Here is a 13,185-nt window from a genome sequence, read left to right as displayed (position 1 = left end):
GTTTCTGCTTCCCCCCACCTTCCCTCATGAGCTTCCATTGATATTGTATCACACCAGAAGCCAGCAATTTAAGACCTTTCTGTAGTGTGGTTGGGACTCAGATACACTCCTGCTGCACTGCCATCCTCCAAGTGTGCTGTCATTGACCAGCAGTCTGGTGTTGGCTGAGCTGGCAGAGTAGTCATGTTTTCACAGTTGTCTAATGCCAGCTTCCCCAGTATTCTCATCCAGAAACACTGAGATTGTTTCGGTAATCTAGAGTATGGCTACTTTTGCTCTGTGGGATTTTACATATGTTAATTTCTACTTCCTTTTGTACATCTGTGCCCCTTTACTCCCTTTGATTTTTTCCTTTCTTTCAGCTTTGTCACCGAAAAGACCTGGATTTGACAAAAGTGGGATATCCAGACTCTAGCACTCACAGCTGCACTGATAGGCCTTCCCTACTCAATTGCAGTCGTCCTGACCTGGCTTCTCATCCCTCTGTTGTTCCCACCTCTGAGGCTGGCTTCCCAAGCAGGAGTGGAGATGGCCCTCAGAGCTTGCTGAGAAACTCAGACCAGGCGTTTAGGACAGAGTTCAACTTGATGTACGCCTACTCCCCTTTGAACGCTATGCCTCGAGCAGATGGACTGTATAGAGGGTCCCCCTTGGTGGGGGACAGGAAGCCTTTACATTTAGATGGAGGATATTGTTCCCCTGCAGAAGGCTTTTCCAGCAGATATGAACATGGCTTTATGAAAGACCTCTCTCGGGGATCCATGTCACCTGGTGGTGAAAGGGCCTGTGAAGGAGTCCCATCTGCTCCTCAGAACCCACCACAAAGGAAAAAAGTAAGTATTCATGTTACATAGGGCCTCTTTAAAAGAATATTAGCCAAATAATTCATAATTTACGAAGCTCCAGTGCGTAGCACATGTCCTGCACTGTGATATGAGCTGTGAAAATTAGGTCTTTTATTTAGTCACATTTACTTCTTTGGTTTATGTTGGGTGGAGATGGGATATGAACATGCCAGAGGCACACATGTGGAAGTCAGAAGATGATTTGTGAGAATCAGTTCTTTCCTTCCACCCTGTGAGTCCTGGGTTGAACTTGAGTCGATGGCATTGTTGGCGGCCACTGCCTTTATCAGCTGAGATATATCAGCCCCTGAGAAGTAGACTCTGTTAGTACAGTTGGTAAGTGATCTGAATGCCAGCAGGACTGTAGTGTCATCAATAGAAGAGTACTTGTGTATCAGGAGTAAGGCCTTCCATCTCCAGCAACTCAAATACAAGTAAAGCAAATACCCAGACAGGCATAGTAGCTGGCACATGTCTATGATCCTAGCATTCTGGAAGTTGAAGTGGGATTTCAAATTTGAAACCATCCTAGGCTTTTTAAACACAATTTTTTTTCTTTTATTAATTACACTTTATTCACTTTGTATCCCCCCCCATAAGCCCCTCCCGACCCTACCCTCCCTCCCCCTTCTTCATGCATGCCCCTCCCCAAGTCCACTGATAGGGGAGGTCCTTCTTCCGTCTAATCTTAGTCTATCAGATCTCATCAGGAGTGGCTGCATTGTCATCTTCTGTGGCCTGGTAAGGCTGCTCCCCCCCTCAGGGGGAAGTGATCAAAGAGCAGGCCAGTCAGATTATGTCAGAGGCAGTCCCTCTTCCCATTACTATGTAACCCACTTGAACACTAAACTGCCATGGGCTACCTCTGTGCAGGGGTTCCAGGTCATCTCCACGAATAGTCCTTGGTTGGAGTATGAGTCTCTGGGAAGACCCCTGTGTTCAAATTTCTGGTTCAGTTGCTCTCCTTGTGGAGTTCCTGTCCTCTCCAGGTCTTACTATTTCCCACTTCTTACATAAGATTCCATGCACATTGCCCAATAGTTGGCCATCAGGCTCAGCATCTGCTTTGATGGTCTGCAGGGCAGAGCCTTTCAGAGGCTCTCCATTTCGGGTTTCTAGCTTGTTTCCTGTTTTCTTCTTCTTCTGATGTCCTTCCTCTTTGCCTTTCGGGATGGGGATTGAGCATTTTAGTCAGGGTCCTCTCTCTTGATTAGTTTCTTTAGATGTACAGATTTTAGTAGGTTTATCCTATATTACATTGTCTATATGAGTGAGTATATACCATGTGTGTCTTTCTGCTTCTGGGACAGCTCACTCAGGATGATCCTTTCCAGGTCCCACCATTTACCTGCAAATTTCATGATTTCCTTATTTTTCATTGCTGAGTAATATTCCATTGTATAGATGTACCACAATTTCTGCATCCATTCTTCAGTTGAGGGGCATCTGGGTTGTTTCCAGCTTCTGGCTATTACAAATAAAGCTGCTACAAACATGGTTGAGCAAATTTTTATTTTATTGTGTACTTGAGACTTTTTGGATATATGCCTAGGAGTAGTATGGCTGGATCTTGAGGAAGCACTATTCCTAGTTGTCTTAGAAAGCGCCAGATTGATTTCCAGAAAACACAACAAATTTTAAATAGCTATTATATGCAACTGAAAGGCTAGAACACTGAAAAGAACACTGAAAGCTGTGTTAGTAACAAAACTCAGTTTGGGACTGTTTTCTCATACAGATGAGGTTGGTCACTTTTTTTTGTTTGTTTTGTTTTTTTGAGACAGGGTTTCTCTGTGTAGCTTTGGCTATCCTAGACTCACTTTGAGACCAAACTAGCCTCAAACTCTGAGAGATCCTCCTGCCTCAGCCTCCCAGAGTGGTGGGATTAAAGGCATTTGCCATCACGTTTATAATCCCAGTGCCCATTTGTGACGTTGAGGCAAGAGGATTGAGAAGTTCTGCAACAGTGGCTGGATCGCTGTGTCAGAAGTTAAAAGCATATAGTGCTCTCCCAATACACACACACTTAATTACTTTTTGAAGCGTTCAAGGCAAACCCTAACTGCTTAGAAATCATATTTTGTGTTACCACAGTGGTTTTATAATAGGGGAGCTTCCCATTTTGCGCATTAGAAAACTGAAGCTAGTTGAGTATCTTGCCTTTAATAACAGCTAATAAATGAGGGATCCAAGGCACATTCTAGTTGTTAGTGTGCTAGATTGCCTCCTAGATTCTGCATTAATGGAGCTTCAATAGAGAATGGCATTAGTAAATCCTGAATTACAGTGGTGGTAGTTGCTCCGAAGGAGTTGTTTATATCTTAGCAGAAGGTAGTTTAAGAATGAACAAGAAGGAGCCGGTGCATGGTGGCACACAATTTTAATCCCAGCACTCCGAGAGTACAGAGGCAGAGCTATCACTGTGAGTTCAAGGCCAGCCTGGTCTACAAAGGGCGTCCAGGATAGCCAACGCTGCACAGAGAAACCCTGTTCTCATAAAATCAAAAACAAAACAAACAAAAACCAAGTCTTTTATTTGAGAGGTAGGAATCAAGAAATGGTAGGTTTAGCCACATTTCAAACAATGAGTTAGGAATCAGCCAACAAATGTAGTTTAAGATGTTACTGTACAGTCAGCGTGTGACACTGCACTGGGATGCAGATGGGTACAGACAGTTGCCTGCAGTTATGATACCAGGTAGAACCAGGAAGCAGGTACAGAGAGCAGTGGGTAGACCAGACCTACAAGAGCTTGTCATGGCCTGAGGCTTATACGTAATGCCTTTTCTAAAAAAATCACAAAACCTAAATGCCTCCCTCCCCATCTGTGGTTTGGTTGTAATAGTGACTTGTAGGTGTTTATTAGGAATTAACAATGCTGAGTATCCTGTGTGTGACAGTTTCACAGAAAAACTAGTTATAGCCTTGTGACTTTATTTCAATTACAAGTATTAATTATCCAAATTTATTAACTTTTCTCCAAGATTATATATATAAATACACACACAAAATTATTTTTCCTGTTATTTTTGTGATATTTCACACTTAGGCATAAAACTAAGAGGCCCTAGGATAGGAAAAGAACACTCTAGCACACAATAGGGTAATGATGGAGACTCAAAGATTTCAAATAAATAACATGAGAAATGTCTTTGTGTTTCTGGTTTCATTTGTTGTATATACAGGTAATTGAAGTTAGAATTTGATTCAGAAATATTTCTAAAATACATTGGGCGCCTGTGATATGCCAGGTTTTTGTACTAAATATTAACAACAAAAAGCCTAGGATTAGGTGACTGGAGAGATGGCCCAGCATGTAAGAGCACTTACTGATGTGTCAGAGGACCTGAGTTCAGAACCTGACACCTACATAGGATGTACAAATAATAATTATTCCAGCTCCAAGCCATCTTCTATCCCCTTCTTCCCTCTGAAGGCACATTTATGTATGGGTAAATAAAATAGTATTTTAAAGCCAAGGAAAGGCCATTGAGATGGCTCAATGGATAACCATACTTCCTGCTAAGCCTGACAAATCTTAGTTTGATCCCCAAGACACACAGTAGGAGGGAAACCATTTCCTGGGTTGTCCACAATAATAATAGTAAATGTTTGTTTTGTTTTGGATTGTTTTTTGTTTGTTTGTTTTTTTTTTAATTAAAGCTAAATAAGCTTATATGGGATATCACAAAACTATATTCTCAGGACCTGGGAGACTGAAGTAGGTAGATTAAGTCCAAGGTCTGTCCAAGGTCTAAGTATAAAATTTTTTAAAGAACAAATAGAGCTAGGCATGGTACTTCTTGACTGTAAGCTATGCAAGCACTTGGGAAGTGGAGTAGAAATTTGAGACCAGCCAGGACAACATGAGACTTTCTAGAAGAACCCAAGTCTTCCTTTCGAAAGTGAAATACATGCCAACAAGATGAAATAGCACGTAAAATTCCTAACCATGTAGTCTGGCAACCTGAGTTTGCCACATTTAAAAAGCCAGTGCTAGGGCAGGAAAGATAGGTTAGCAGTTAAGAGCTACTCTTCCAGAGAACCCAGGTTCAATTTTTAGCACCCAAATAGTGGCTCACAGTAGTCTGCTACTCCATTCCTTGGGGATCTAACACCCTCTTCTGACCTCCACCAGGACCAGATACGTACAAGATGAGATCACTCATATACAGGGGAAAAAATGGATTTCTTTTTTTTTTTTTTTTTATGCCAAAGCCAGATTGAATGGCTCAAGTCTACAATCCCAGCCTCAGTGCTCAGAGCAAGATGCAAAGTAGGGAAATATAGGAACCTCCCTCAAAAACAAGGTCAAAGAAGAGAACCAACTCCTGAAAAGTTGTCCTCTGACTTCCCTACATACATCATTGTATGTGGATGTACACACACACACACACACCAAAAAAAAAACTATAAACTTAGTAAACTTAGCCAATACCTTAATTTAACTTACAGATTAACCAAGAAACAAGATTCTCTAGTAGGTTTAATAGGCAGTAGAACATAGTATTAGTTGGACAGAAAGAGGGTCTTGTGATGACAGGAATGAGTAAAGATGAGATGATTTGAGGATTAGGAAAAGGTTTCCAAGTTACAGGTTGCTGAAGTACATAAGCGAAATATTTCTTCTTGCTTTTAATTCTTTAATACTTTCATTTCTTTATATGTAATACAAACAGTCCTTAACTTCACTGTATTTTTTGAATTTTGAGTATTATGAGGAATCCTAAAATACTGGCTTTTTTCCTCTTGGTGATGCTTTATTTATTGTGGGTTTGTTTTTGATGTAGGTGTCCCTACTGAATGAAGAACTTTTATCCAGGATACATAAGCATTCCATTTTTCTGCCCTGATTTCTTACAGGTGCCCCCATTGTTGGATATAACTATTAGTAGGTGACCAAGGTAACTGGTTCTCACCAGTTTCTGACTGGTTTGAATCTGTAGCAGTGCTCAGATCTCTTTTGTATCTGAAAAAGGTTTCTGTATGGGGGCTGGAAAGATTCCTCAGTGGTTAGGAGCACATACTGCTAATCCAGAGGATTGGTGTCGAGTTCCCACCACCCACATCAGATGGCTCACAACTGCTAGTAATTCAGTTAAAGGACAAATAGAGCTAGGCATGGTACTTCTTGACTGTAAGCTATGCAAGCACTTGGGCATTCCAACTCAGGCACCTGCACTCAGCATGCATAGATGTACACACATAGATAACAGTTTTAAAATATAGTAATGTTTTGTCATGATTGGTACCTGCTTTGTTTGCATAGCTTGCTACTGCTTTACCCAGGTCTCCACCTTTTCTTTCCCCTATTGCCCGTAATGACACTGTTTCTTTTTTATATCTAGGTATCCTTGCTAGAGTACCGCAAACGGAAACAAGAAGCCAAGGAGAATTCTGGTGGGGGAAGTGACTCTTCACAGAGCAAAAGCAAGTCTGCAGGAACTGGGCAAGGCAGCAGTAACTCTGTTTCTGACACTGGTGCCCATGCTGTGCAGGGATCCTCAACCCGAACCCCCTCATCCCCTCACAAAAAATTCTCCCCATCTCATTCCTCTACGTCCCATTTGGAGGCGGTAAGCCCATCAGATTCCAGGGGCACTTCTTCTCACTGCAGACCTCAAGAAAACATCAGCAGTAGGTGGTAAGTTTATATTATCTTTATAATTAAATTCAGGTAGGAAGTATATTTGGATCTTTTCCAGTTTTACCTAAAATGTATAGGAACACTTATCTAAGCCAGGCAGCCAATTTACCATCTGTCATATTCAGCTAGTTATTATAAGCCACATCCTCACCCTTCAGAGTCTTAGTGGACAGTGTGTAATTGTGGGTGCCCATAAGCTATTAGAGAGCTCTTCAGTTGTTTATATGAAAGGTAAGTAAACAGGCCCAATTGTGCACTCTCTCCCTCTTTCTCTCTTTGTTTCTTTTTTCTTACGTGTGTGTGTGTGTGTGTGTGTGTGTGTGTGTGTGTGTGTGTGTGTGTGTACATGCATATGAAGATCAGAGGGTACTTGGAGGAATTTGTTTTTCCCTGCCACTATGTTGGTTCTGGAGATTGAACTTGGATCTTCAGACTTGGTAGCAATCACCGTTACCCACTGAACTATCCTGCTGACTCCAAGTTTCTCTAATTCAAGAGGAACTCTATTTATGTATATATAGCATGGAATAGCATATACAGAGCAACAAAATGTTATGAGTATTGAATGAGGTAGAAATATTGTGTTTGTTTTCTTTTGCAAATTTTGAGGCAAGGTCTTGCTCTCTAGCCCAAACAGGCCTTGAATTCTTTGATTCGCCTTCCTTTGCTTCCCGCGTACTAGGATTCTAAGTATGCATCACAGACCTCAGCTAGGACTACAACATTTGGTTTTTTTGTTTTTTTTGGAGGTGGGATGGAGGGTACATTTGGGGGCGCAAGATCAACATTGGGTGTCTGGCTCTATCACTTTTCACCTTATTTTATGAGATAGGATCTCTCACTGAACCTGGAGCTCACTGATTAAGCCAGAATATCTGGCCAGTAAGCGCCAAGGATCCTCAAGCAATGGGGATCTTTAAATGAGCCTGGGAAGAGACAGGTCTCAAATTATTACATTCATTAATCTAAGAATCCTATATTAAACTATGGTGTATGTGTCGGGAACACAGCTTCACAGGAGAAGCAGTTTCGCAATCAAAACAATTTAAAAGTTACTATCTACTTTTCCCTGATTACTTTCTTCCTGTCCCTACTTTTATACATTATATAGTTTAAAGCAGAGGAAATGCCTTGTTTTTCAAGATGTTTTAAGAGACTGTACTGCACAATCTTTGTCGTGGTTGTTTCACATTCTTTTTCTTTACTTTCTGTACCTTAAACTTATGCTCTGGTACCTTTGCAGGATGGTTCCTACATCAGTTGAACGACTCCGAGAAGGAGGAAGCATCCCAAAAGTTCTCCGAAGCAGTGTGAGAGTCGCCCAAAAGGGAGAGCCTTCTCCCACATGGGAGAGTAACATCACAGAGAAAGAGTCAGGTGAGCCAAAGTCTTGAAGTTCACAGCAAATGTTGGGATAAGCGAGTTGGTTTCTGGCACACTTGGGTTCTGCTTTATGCTAGCTTCCAGTTCAGTCTTATTCTTTGGCTACAGTATTCATGAGATCTAGCATTGCTTGCTCTCTGTCTGCTCTTTTCCCAAGGGATACTTTTCTGTAACTCTCATCTCCAAAGTTCCGGAGCTCCACCTCCATGAAGGATGAAGAGAAAGAAGGAGACGAGAATAAGATGAGGCATTTAAAATTTAGCGCATAATTAACTTACTTTGCCCTTCTGGCATGCTGCGCTCATTTATCACAGAGAGCGGCACGTGTTGATGATAACGTTGATCATTTGATTGAATGATGTCTATTTCCTGTGTATTCTGAGAAGCCAAGTTGTTTCTTATAATGCCTTCCAGACCCTGCAGATGGAGAAGGCTCAGAGCCATTGAGCTCAGCACTCTCTAAAGGAGCAACTGTTTACAGCCCTTCCAGATACAGCTACCAGGTAAGTCAGGAGAATGCTCGGCTCTAGGGAAATGATGTCTGTGGAGTTTAGATGCTGTGTTTCTAGGTGTGGGCATCTGCATAGTGTCTCAGTAGCCCTGTAAGTCAGTCGTCTGCTTACCCCAGAGATCTCAGTAAAGCAAATGAGTTCATCAGAGACAGCCGTTTGACTGCTTTTGGTATCCTCTAAAAAATGTTTTTGGGGGTCCCAGTGAGTAAAGACATTTGTAATTAAGCCTGATGATCTGACTGTGATCTCTAGAATCCGTACACTGGAAGGAAAAAATAGATTTCTTCTGGTTGTCCTCTGACCTCCTCATTAGTTGTATAGCTCATACATGTATACACACACACACTACTTTTTAATGTGAAGAGTAAAAGTAGAATGTTATAAGCACTTCAAGCTGTTGAAGGGACTATGTTAACTTCTTTGTGCTTTCCTCCCAACTCTTCCAAGCTCCTACAGTGTGACAGTCCACGGACAGAATCACAGAGCCTCCTTCAGCAGAGTTCGTCCCCCTTTAGAGGACATCCCACCCAATCTCCAGGATACAGTTATCGAACTACTGCACTGAGACCTGGAAACCCTCCCTCTCATGGTTCTTCAGAATCATCCCTCTCTTCTGCGTCCTACCCCAGCCCTGCCCACCCTGTATCCACAGACTCGTTGGCCCCATTTACGGGGACTCCAGGGTATTACAGCAGCCAGCCGCATTCTGGAAACAGCACTGGCAGCAATCTTCCAAGGAGGAGCTGTTCTTCAAGTGCTGCTAGCCCTACCCCACAGGGCCCCTCGGACTCACCAACCTCAGACTCGGTTTCTCAGTCCAGCACAGGAACTCTGAGTTCCACCTCCTTTCCTCAGAACTCTAGGTCGTCATTGCCATCAGACTTACGGACTATCAGTCTGCCCAGTGCTGGGCAGTCAGCTGCCTACCAGGCCTCCAGGGTATCTGCGGTTTCCAATTCACAGCACTACCCACATCGTGGGAGTGGGGGTGTACACCAGTACCGACTCCAGCCACTGCAAGGGTCAGGAGTCAAGACTCAGACAGGACTTTCCTAGGGCTTCTGGATATGGGCAAACTGAACTTAATGAGCCCATAGCTGCTTCCTTCCAGCTGCCTCTGGAACCAAGGCCGAGCATATTGCTGGGGAAGAGGGGTACAAGGTGCCAGAGGAATGGATCTGGTCGGCAAGAAATGAGACTTGTAGTCATGACTGGCCTCCGGCCTTGGAGAAAGATGTAAATCTTGTCTGAAGCAGAGACTATAAAGAAGTTTCTCCCTGCTGTTAAGGGTACATTGTTAACAAGCAAATGGTGTTTCGGTTAGTAACGGTTCTAAGTGCAATGACTTGTGTTGAAGCCTATGTCTCCCATCCTTGCCTGTAGCCTGTAGTCACTTGTGCAGTAAGGACATCTTTTTCAATAAAAAAAAAAATTTTTTTTTTTTTTCTTTTCAAAAGAGAGACGTGGAAAGAGCCAATCTCAAAGCCCCAAGCCATCTAAGTAGTATTAGGGTTTTATGCACTTAAGAAAAAAAAGGTAGGTATGTAAATGTTCGCTGTGAGACAACCATTCCTAAAGCAGGTGCTTGGTCAAGGTATGTTCACTAGGAGTGCTCCCTACCTTTGTCTTAAAGCCACCAGGACATGTGCAGGGAGAGGAATGCTTGGCGCCTGCTCTGACTGAGGCTTCCCTGGCTCTCTGAGAGGAGCCGGTGGTCAGCTTCTGGTTATTTGGGAGCAGATTTGGGGTGGATTGAGCTCCAGCTGCTACCATCCCACTCCTTCCCACATTGTTTCACAGCTTAGTAATAGCCCTGTGAAGTAAGTAGAGAAGTGAGGCAGGCCAATTTAGGAAGGATCCAGTGGTCTGGGGAATCTTTTAATTTTAATTTTCCTATACCCAGCTAATCAGGAGTTGCCTTCCTAAGAGCAGGACAGCCTCCCTGACTGAGAAGCATGCACTCATGACTGCAGGGTAAGAATGGGACAGATAGGGTTGCAGAGTGGCACCGACAGGGCTGTGATTGTGTGTGGGGCCTGCCCCACATTTCTTTGGGGGATGCTTATATGACAGTGGGCAGGTCAGAGAGTTAACAAGTCACCCATACCCCTAACACTGTTCTGACGAGAGACAAGAGCAGACTGGCTTCTCCCCATCAGTGCATTGTGCCTGTTGTACACCCCTGGAGGAGCCCTGAAGCCAGCCCAGGTGGGGTACACAATCTTTTTAAATTCCATATGGTTGCCAGCTTATTTCTTTCACTTGTTTACTGTAATACCTGGCGTGTTTTTATTTATCTAATTTTGTATTCAGCTATAACCATGGTAGGGTAGTGAGTGTATGACGGTGTGATCCCTGGTGCTGCAGTGGACCGTACTTCTTTTGGACAAGATATACTGTGAGTCTCCCTCCTTACCTCTAATCTGTTTTCTTTCCCATTCCCTAGCCTTTTTCATCTCCTTTTCTACCCTGACCCACAACTATCATATGCACAGTCTTCTCTCTTTGTGTGTGACTGTTACAAAATTTCACTTTTCAAAATTGAAATCAGGTGTTTGCTCAAATGAGGGGAGATTTTTTTTGTTTTGTTTTGTTTTGTTTTGGTTTTAGTTTTTTGTTTTTAATGCTGAACCCTCAGCATAGTACTTTTCTTTTTGTTGTTTTCCCCAAAAACCCATCAGTCTGGGAGAGCATTGGGAGTGGAAATCATGTTGCCTGGGATGCCGGTTTCTTTGTATATTATATAAAACGTATGTAAATGTCTCTCCATTTGGGCTGGGGTTTGCAGTCTCCCCTTGGCTCAAAGCCAAAGGGAGAGGCCAGCGGGCAGGCGGCCCTCACCCTGCCTGGCACGTGCAGAGACCCCAGCCACTCTGTGTGGGCAGGGTGCTGTCAAGACCAGACCTCTGGGGGGGGGGGGTGGGGGGAGGGGGGACTCTTGAAAGGGAAGGAGCATTGCTTCTTCCTCAAGTGGAGTGTTTACACCTTGCTGTAACATTTGAACTTTCACAAGAGATGTAATAATTTTGATAATAAAATTCTTAACCATAATCATCATAATGTTAAGAATGTGTTTGTTCAGTTCTGGAACCACTTTTTCTGATTTAACCTTAACTGACCAAGGGCAAAGTAGACCCATGTCCAGAGTTGATCTTAGTAGTTACCTTGACTTACCTTCCTCTGGGTATCTCTGATTGATATCAGGCCAATGTTAATGCAAACCTGCAATATTGGAACACACCTTTGGAAGCTAACTTGACTTGGAACAGTGTCCTGTTGTCTGTCATTAGCAGTTATAAGGCAAGGCCAGCCATTATTTGTGATAGTAAGTGCAAATTAAAATGGAATTGGGTCTGAACAAAGCAAGGTCTCTTCTCTCCTAGAGCTTATGTTCTAGGGAAGAGATAAAAACTAGTGTGTAATTTTAATACTTTACTTCCATGTTATTGCACTGTTTTCACCAAGATGAAAATTTTTTTCATGAACAGTGCATAATATGTTTTCACCAAAAACATAAAGAAGGAAGCCCCTGCCTTTTCCAAACCCAAACACAACAGCTTTGAAACCCAAGAATATATCTCTGGAAGAGAACCAAATCCAGACAAACCACTTGTCACCTGCCTTTCAGCAGCCCAAGGCACTTGACTCCATAACACTCCAGATAGCCTTAGAAGAGCAACCCAGGAAACAAGTAATCAAGGTCCCCTGACACTGAGCATGCATGAAAATGAGGCAGCACTTGTCTTCAATGGTAAGTGTCAAGACCAGTAAGTATCAGGCCAAACTGGCTGTGAACAGCTCTTCATCCTTGATCTGCCTGAGGTCAGTATCCTGATCAGGCCTGATACAAGAAGGTGGTATATTTGACTGATTCCTGACTGTGGTGCTGTTAGATGGTGCCAGCAAAGTTGGGATCATCTAAAGCCCCTGCATGCTGCTTGTATCCCAGGATACATGCTGCAGTGTGTCAAAAAAACTAGGTAACTTAAGGTATATACTTTCTCATCATTATAAAAGAAAACACCTCAGTGTTACTGTTTCTGAACAGTTGAGTAGTTGAAAGAGCCACTCTATTTGTTAGGTCAGGAAAAGTATTCAAGGAGTTGAGACAAAGTGAGACCTTAGTGAAGATGAGAGGGCTTACTGGGTGATGTTAATTATTTCAGGAAGTGTAAGCTCCATTAGAAAAAGCTTGATTGAGATGGAGCTGGGAAAGGTTAGCTGAAAATTAAGTGATAGAATGCAGGAAATGGGTTGAGCTGTTCATTTGTTATCTGACTCAGCTCTTTGGAACTGTATAAAGCAGCTGTAGACAGTATGTGACTGAACTCTAGGAAAACGGCACTTTTAGAAACAGGTGGCAAGTTAGATTTGGTTCGTAGGCTATAGCTTGTGGTCCCTAAATAAAAAGGCCTTTCAAGGGGTCCACATTCTCACCAGTGTGGAAAATCTGCAAAATTTTTTTCTAAGATTTATTTTTTATATGAGTGCGCTATTTGTGTGTACCTGTGCATGCCGGAAGAGGGCGTCAGATCCCATTATAGATGGTTGTGAGTTTCCATGTGGGTGCTAGGAATTGAACTCAAGACCTCTGGAAGAACAGACAGTGCTCTTAACCACTAAACCATCTCTCCAGCCCAAATCTGCAATATTTTAAGCATAAAAGTGGCATGATCTACCATAGTTTGCTGATTTTCTTACAATTACTCTCTTTAAGATTGTGTTAAGAGAAAAATTAGTAGTAACTGAAAAAAAAAAAAAAGTTTCCAGTCATTAACCATTGTTCAGGCAAACAATG

General features: G+C 42.7%; 1 protein-coding gene across 14 annotated transcripts in view; it reads left to right on the top strand.

Annotated features, from left to right (window-relative positions):
• Setd5 (SET domain containing 5) overlaps nucleotides 1–11,456 on the top strand; it is an 81,988-nt gene extending 70,532 nt beyond the window's left edge. For all 14 annotated transcript variants that reach the window (XM_055628473.1, XM_055628466.1, XM_055628469.1 and 11 more), the window contains 5 exons: nucleotides 363–833; nucleotides 6,194–6,489; nucleotides 7,736–7,869; nucleotides 8,290–8,378; nucleotides 8,835–11,456. In XM_055628473.1, the coding sequence (XP_055484448.1) occupies nucleotides 363–833; nucleotides 6,194–6,489; nucleotides 7,736–7,869; nucleotides 8,290–8,378; nucleotides 8,835–9,443 (1,599 nt within the window). In that variant the 3' untranslated portion in view covers nucleotides 9,444–11,456. The remainder of the gene's footprint in view (nucleotides 1–362; nucleotides 834–6,193; nucleotides 6,490–7,735; nucleotides 7,870–8,289; nucleotides 8,379–8,834) is intronic.
• Nucleotides 11,457–13,185: the final 1,729 nt, after the last annotated feature.

Source organism: Psammomys obesus, unplaced genomic scaffold (genome assembly GCF_907164565.1).
Source record: "Psammomys obesus unplaced genomic scaffold, mPsaObe1.curated_primary_1811, whole genome shotgun sequence".
Classification (NCBI taxonomy): Eukaryota; Metazoa; Chordata; class Mammalia; order Rodentia; family Muridae; genus Psammomys; species Psammomys obesus.
The sequence above is the reverse complement of the archived record's forward strand: the minus strand, read 5'-3'. Positions and strand labels throughout refer to the sequence as shown.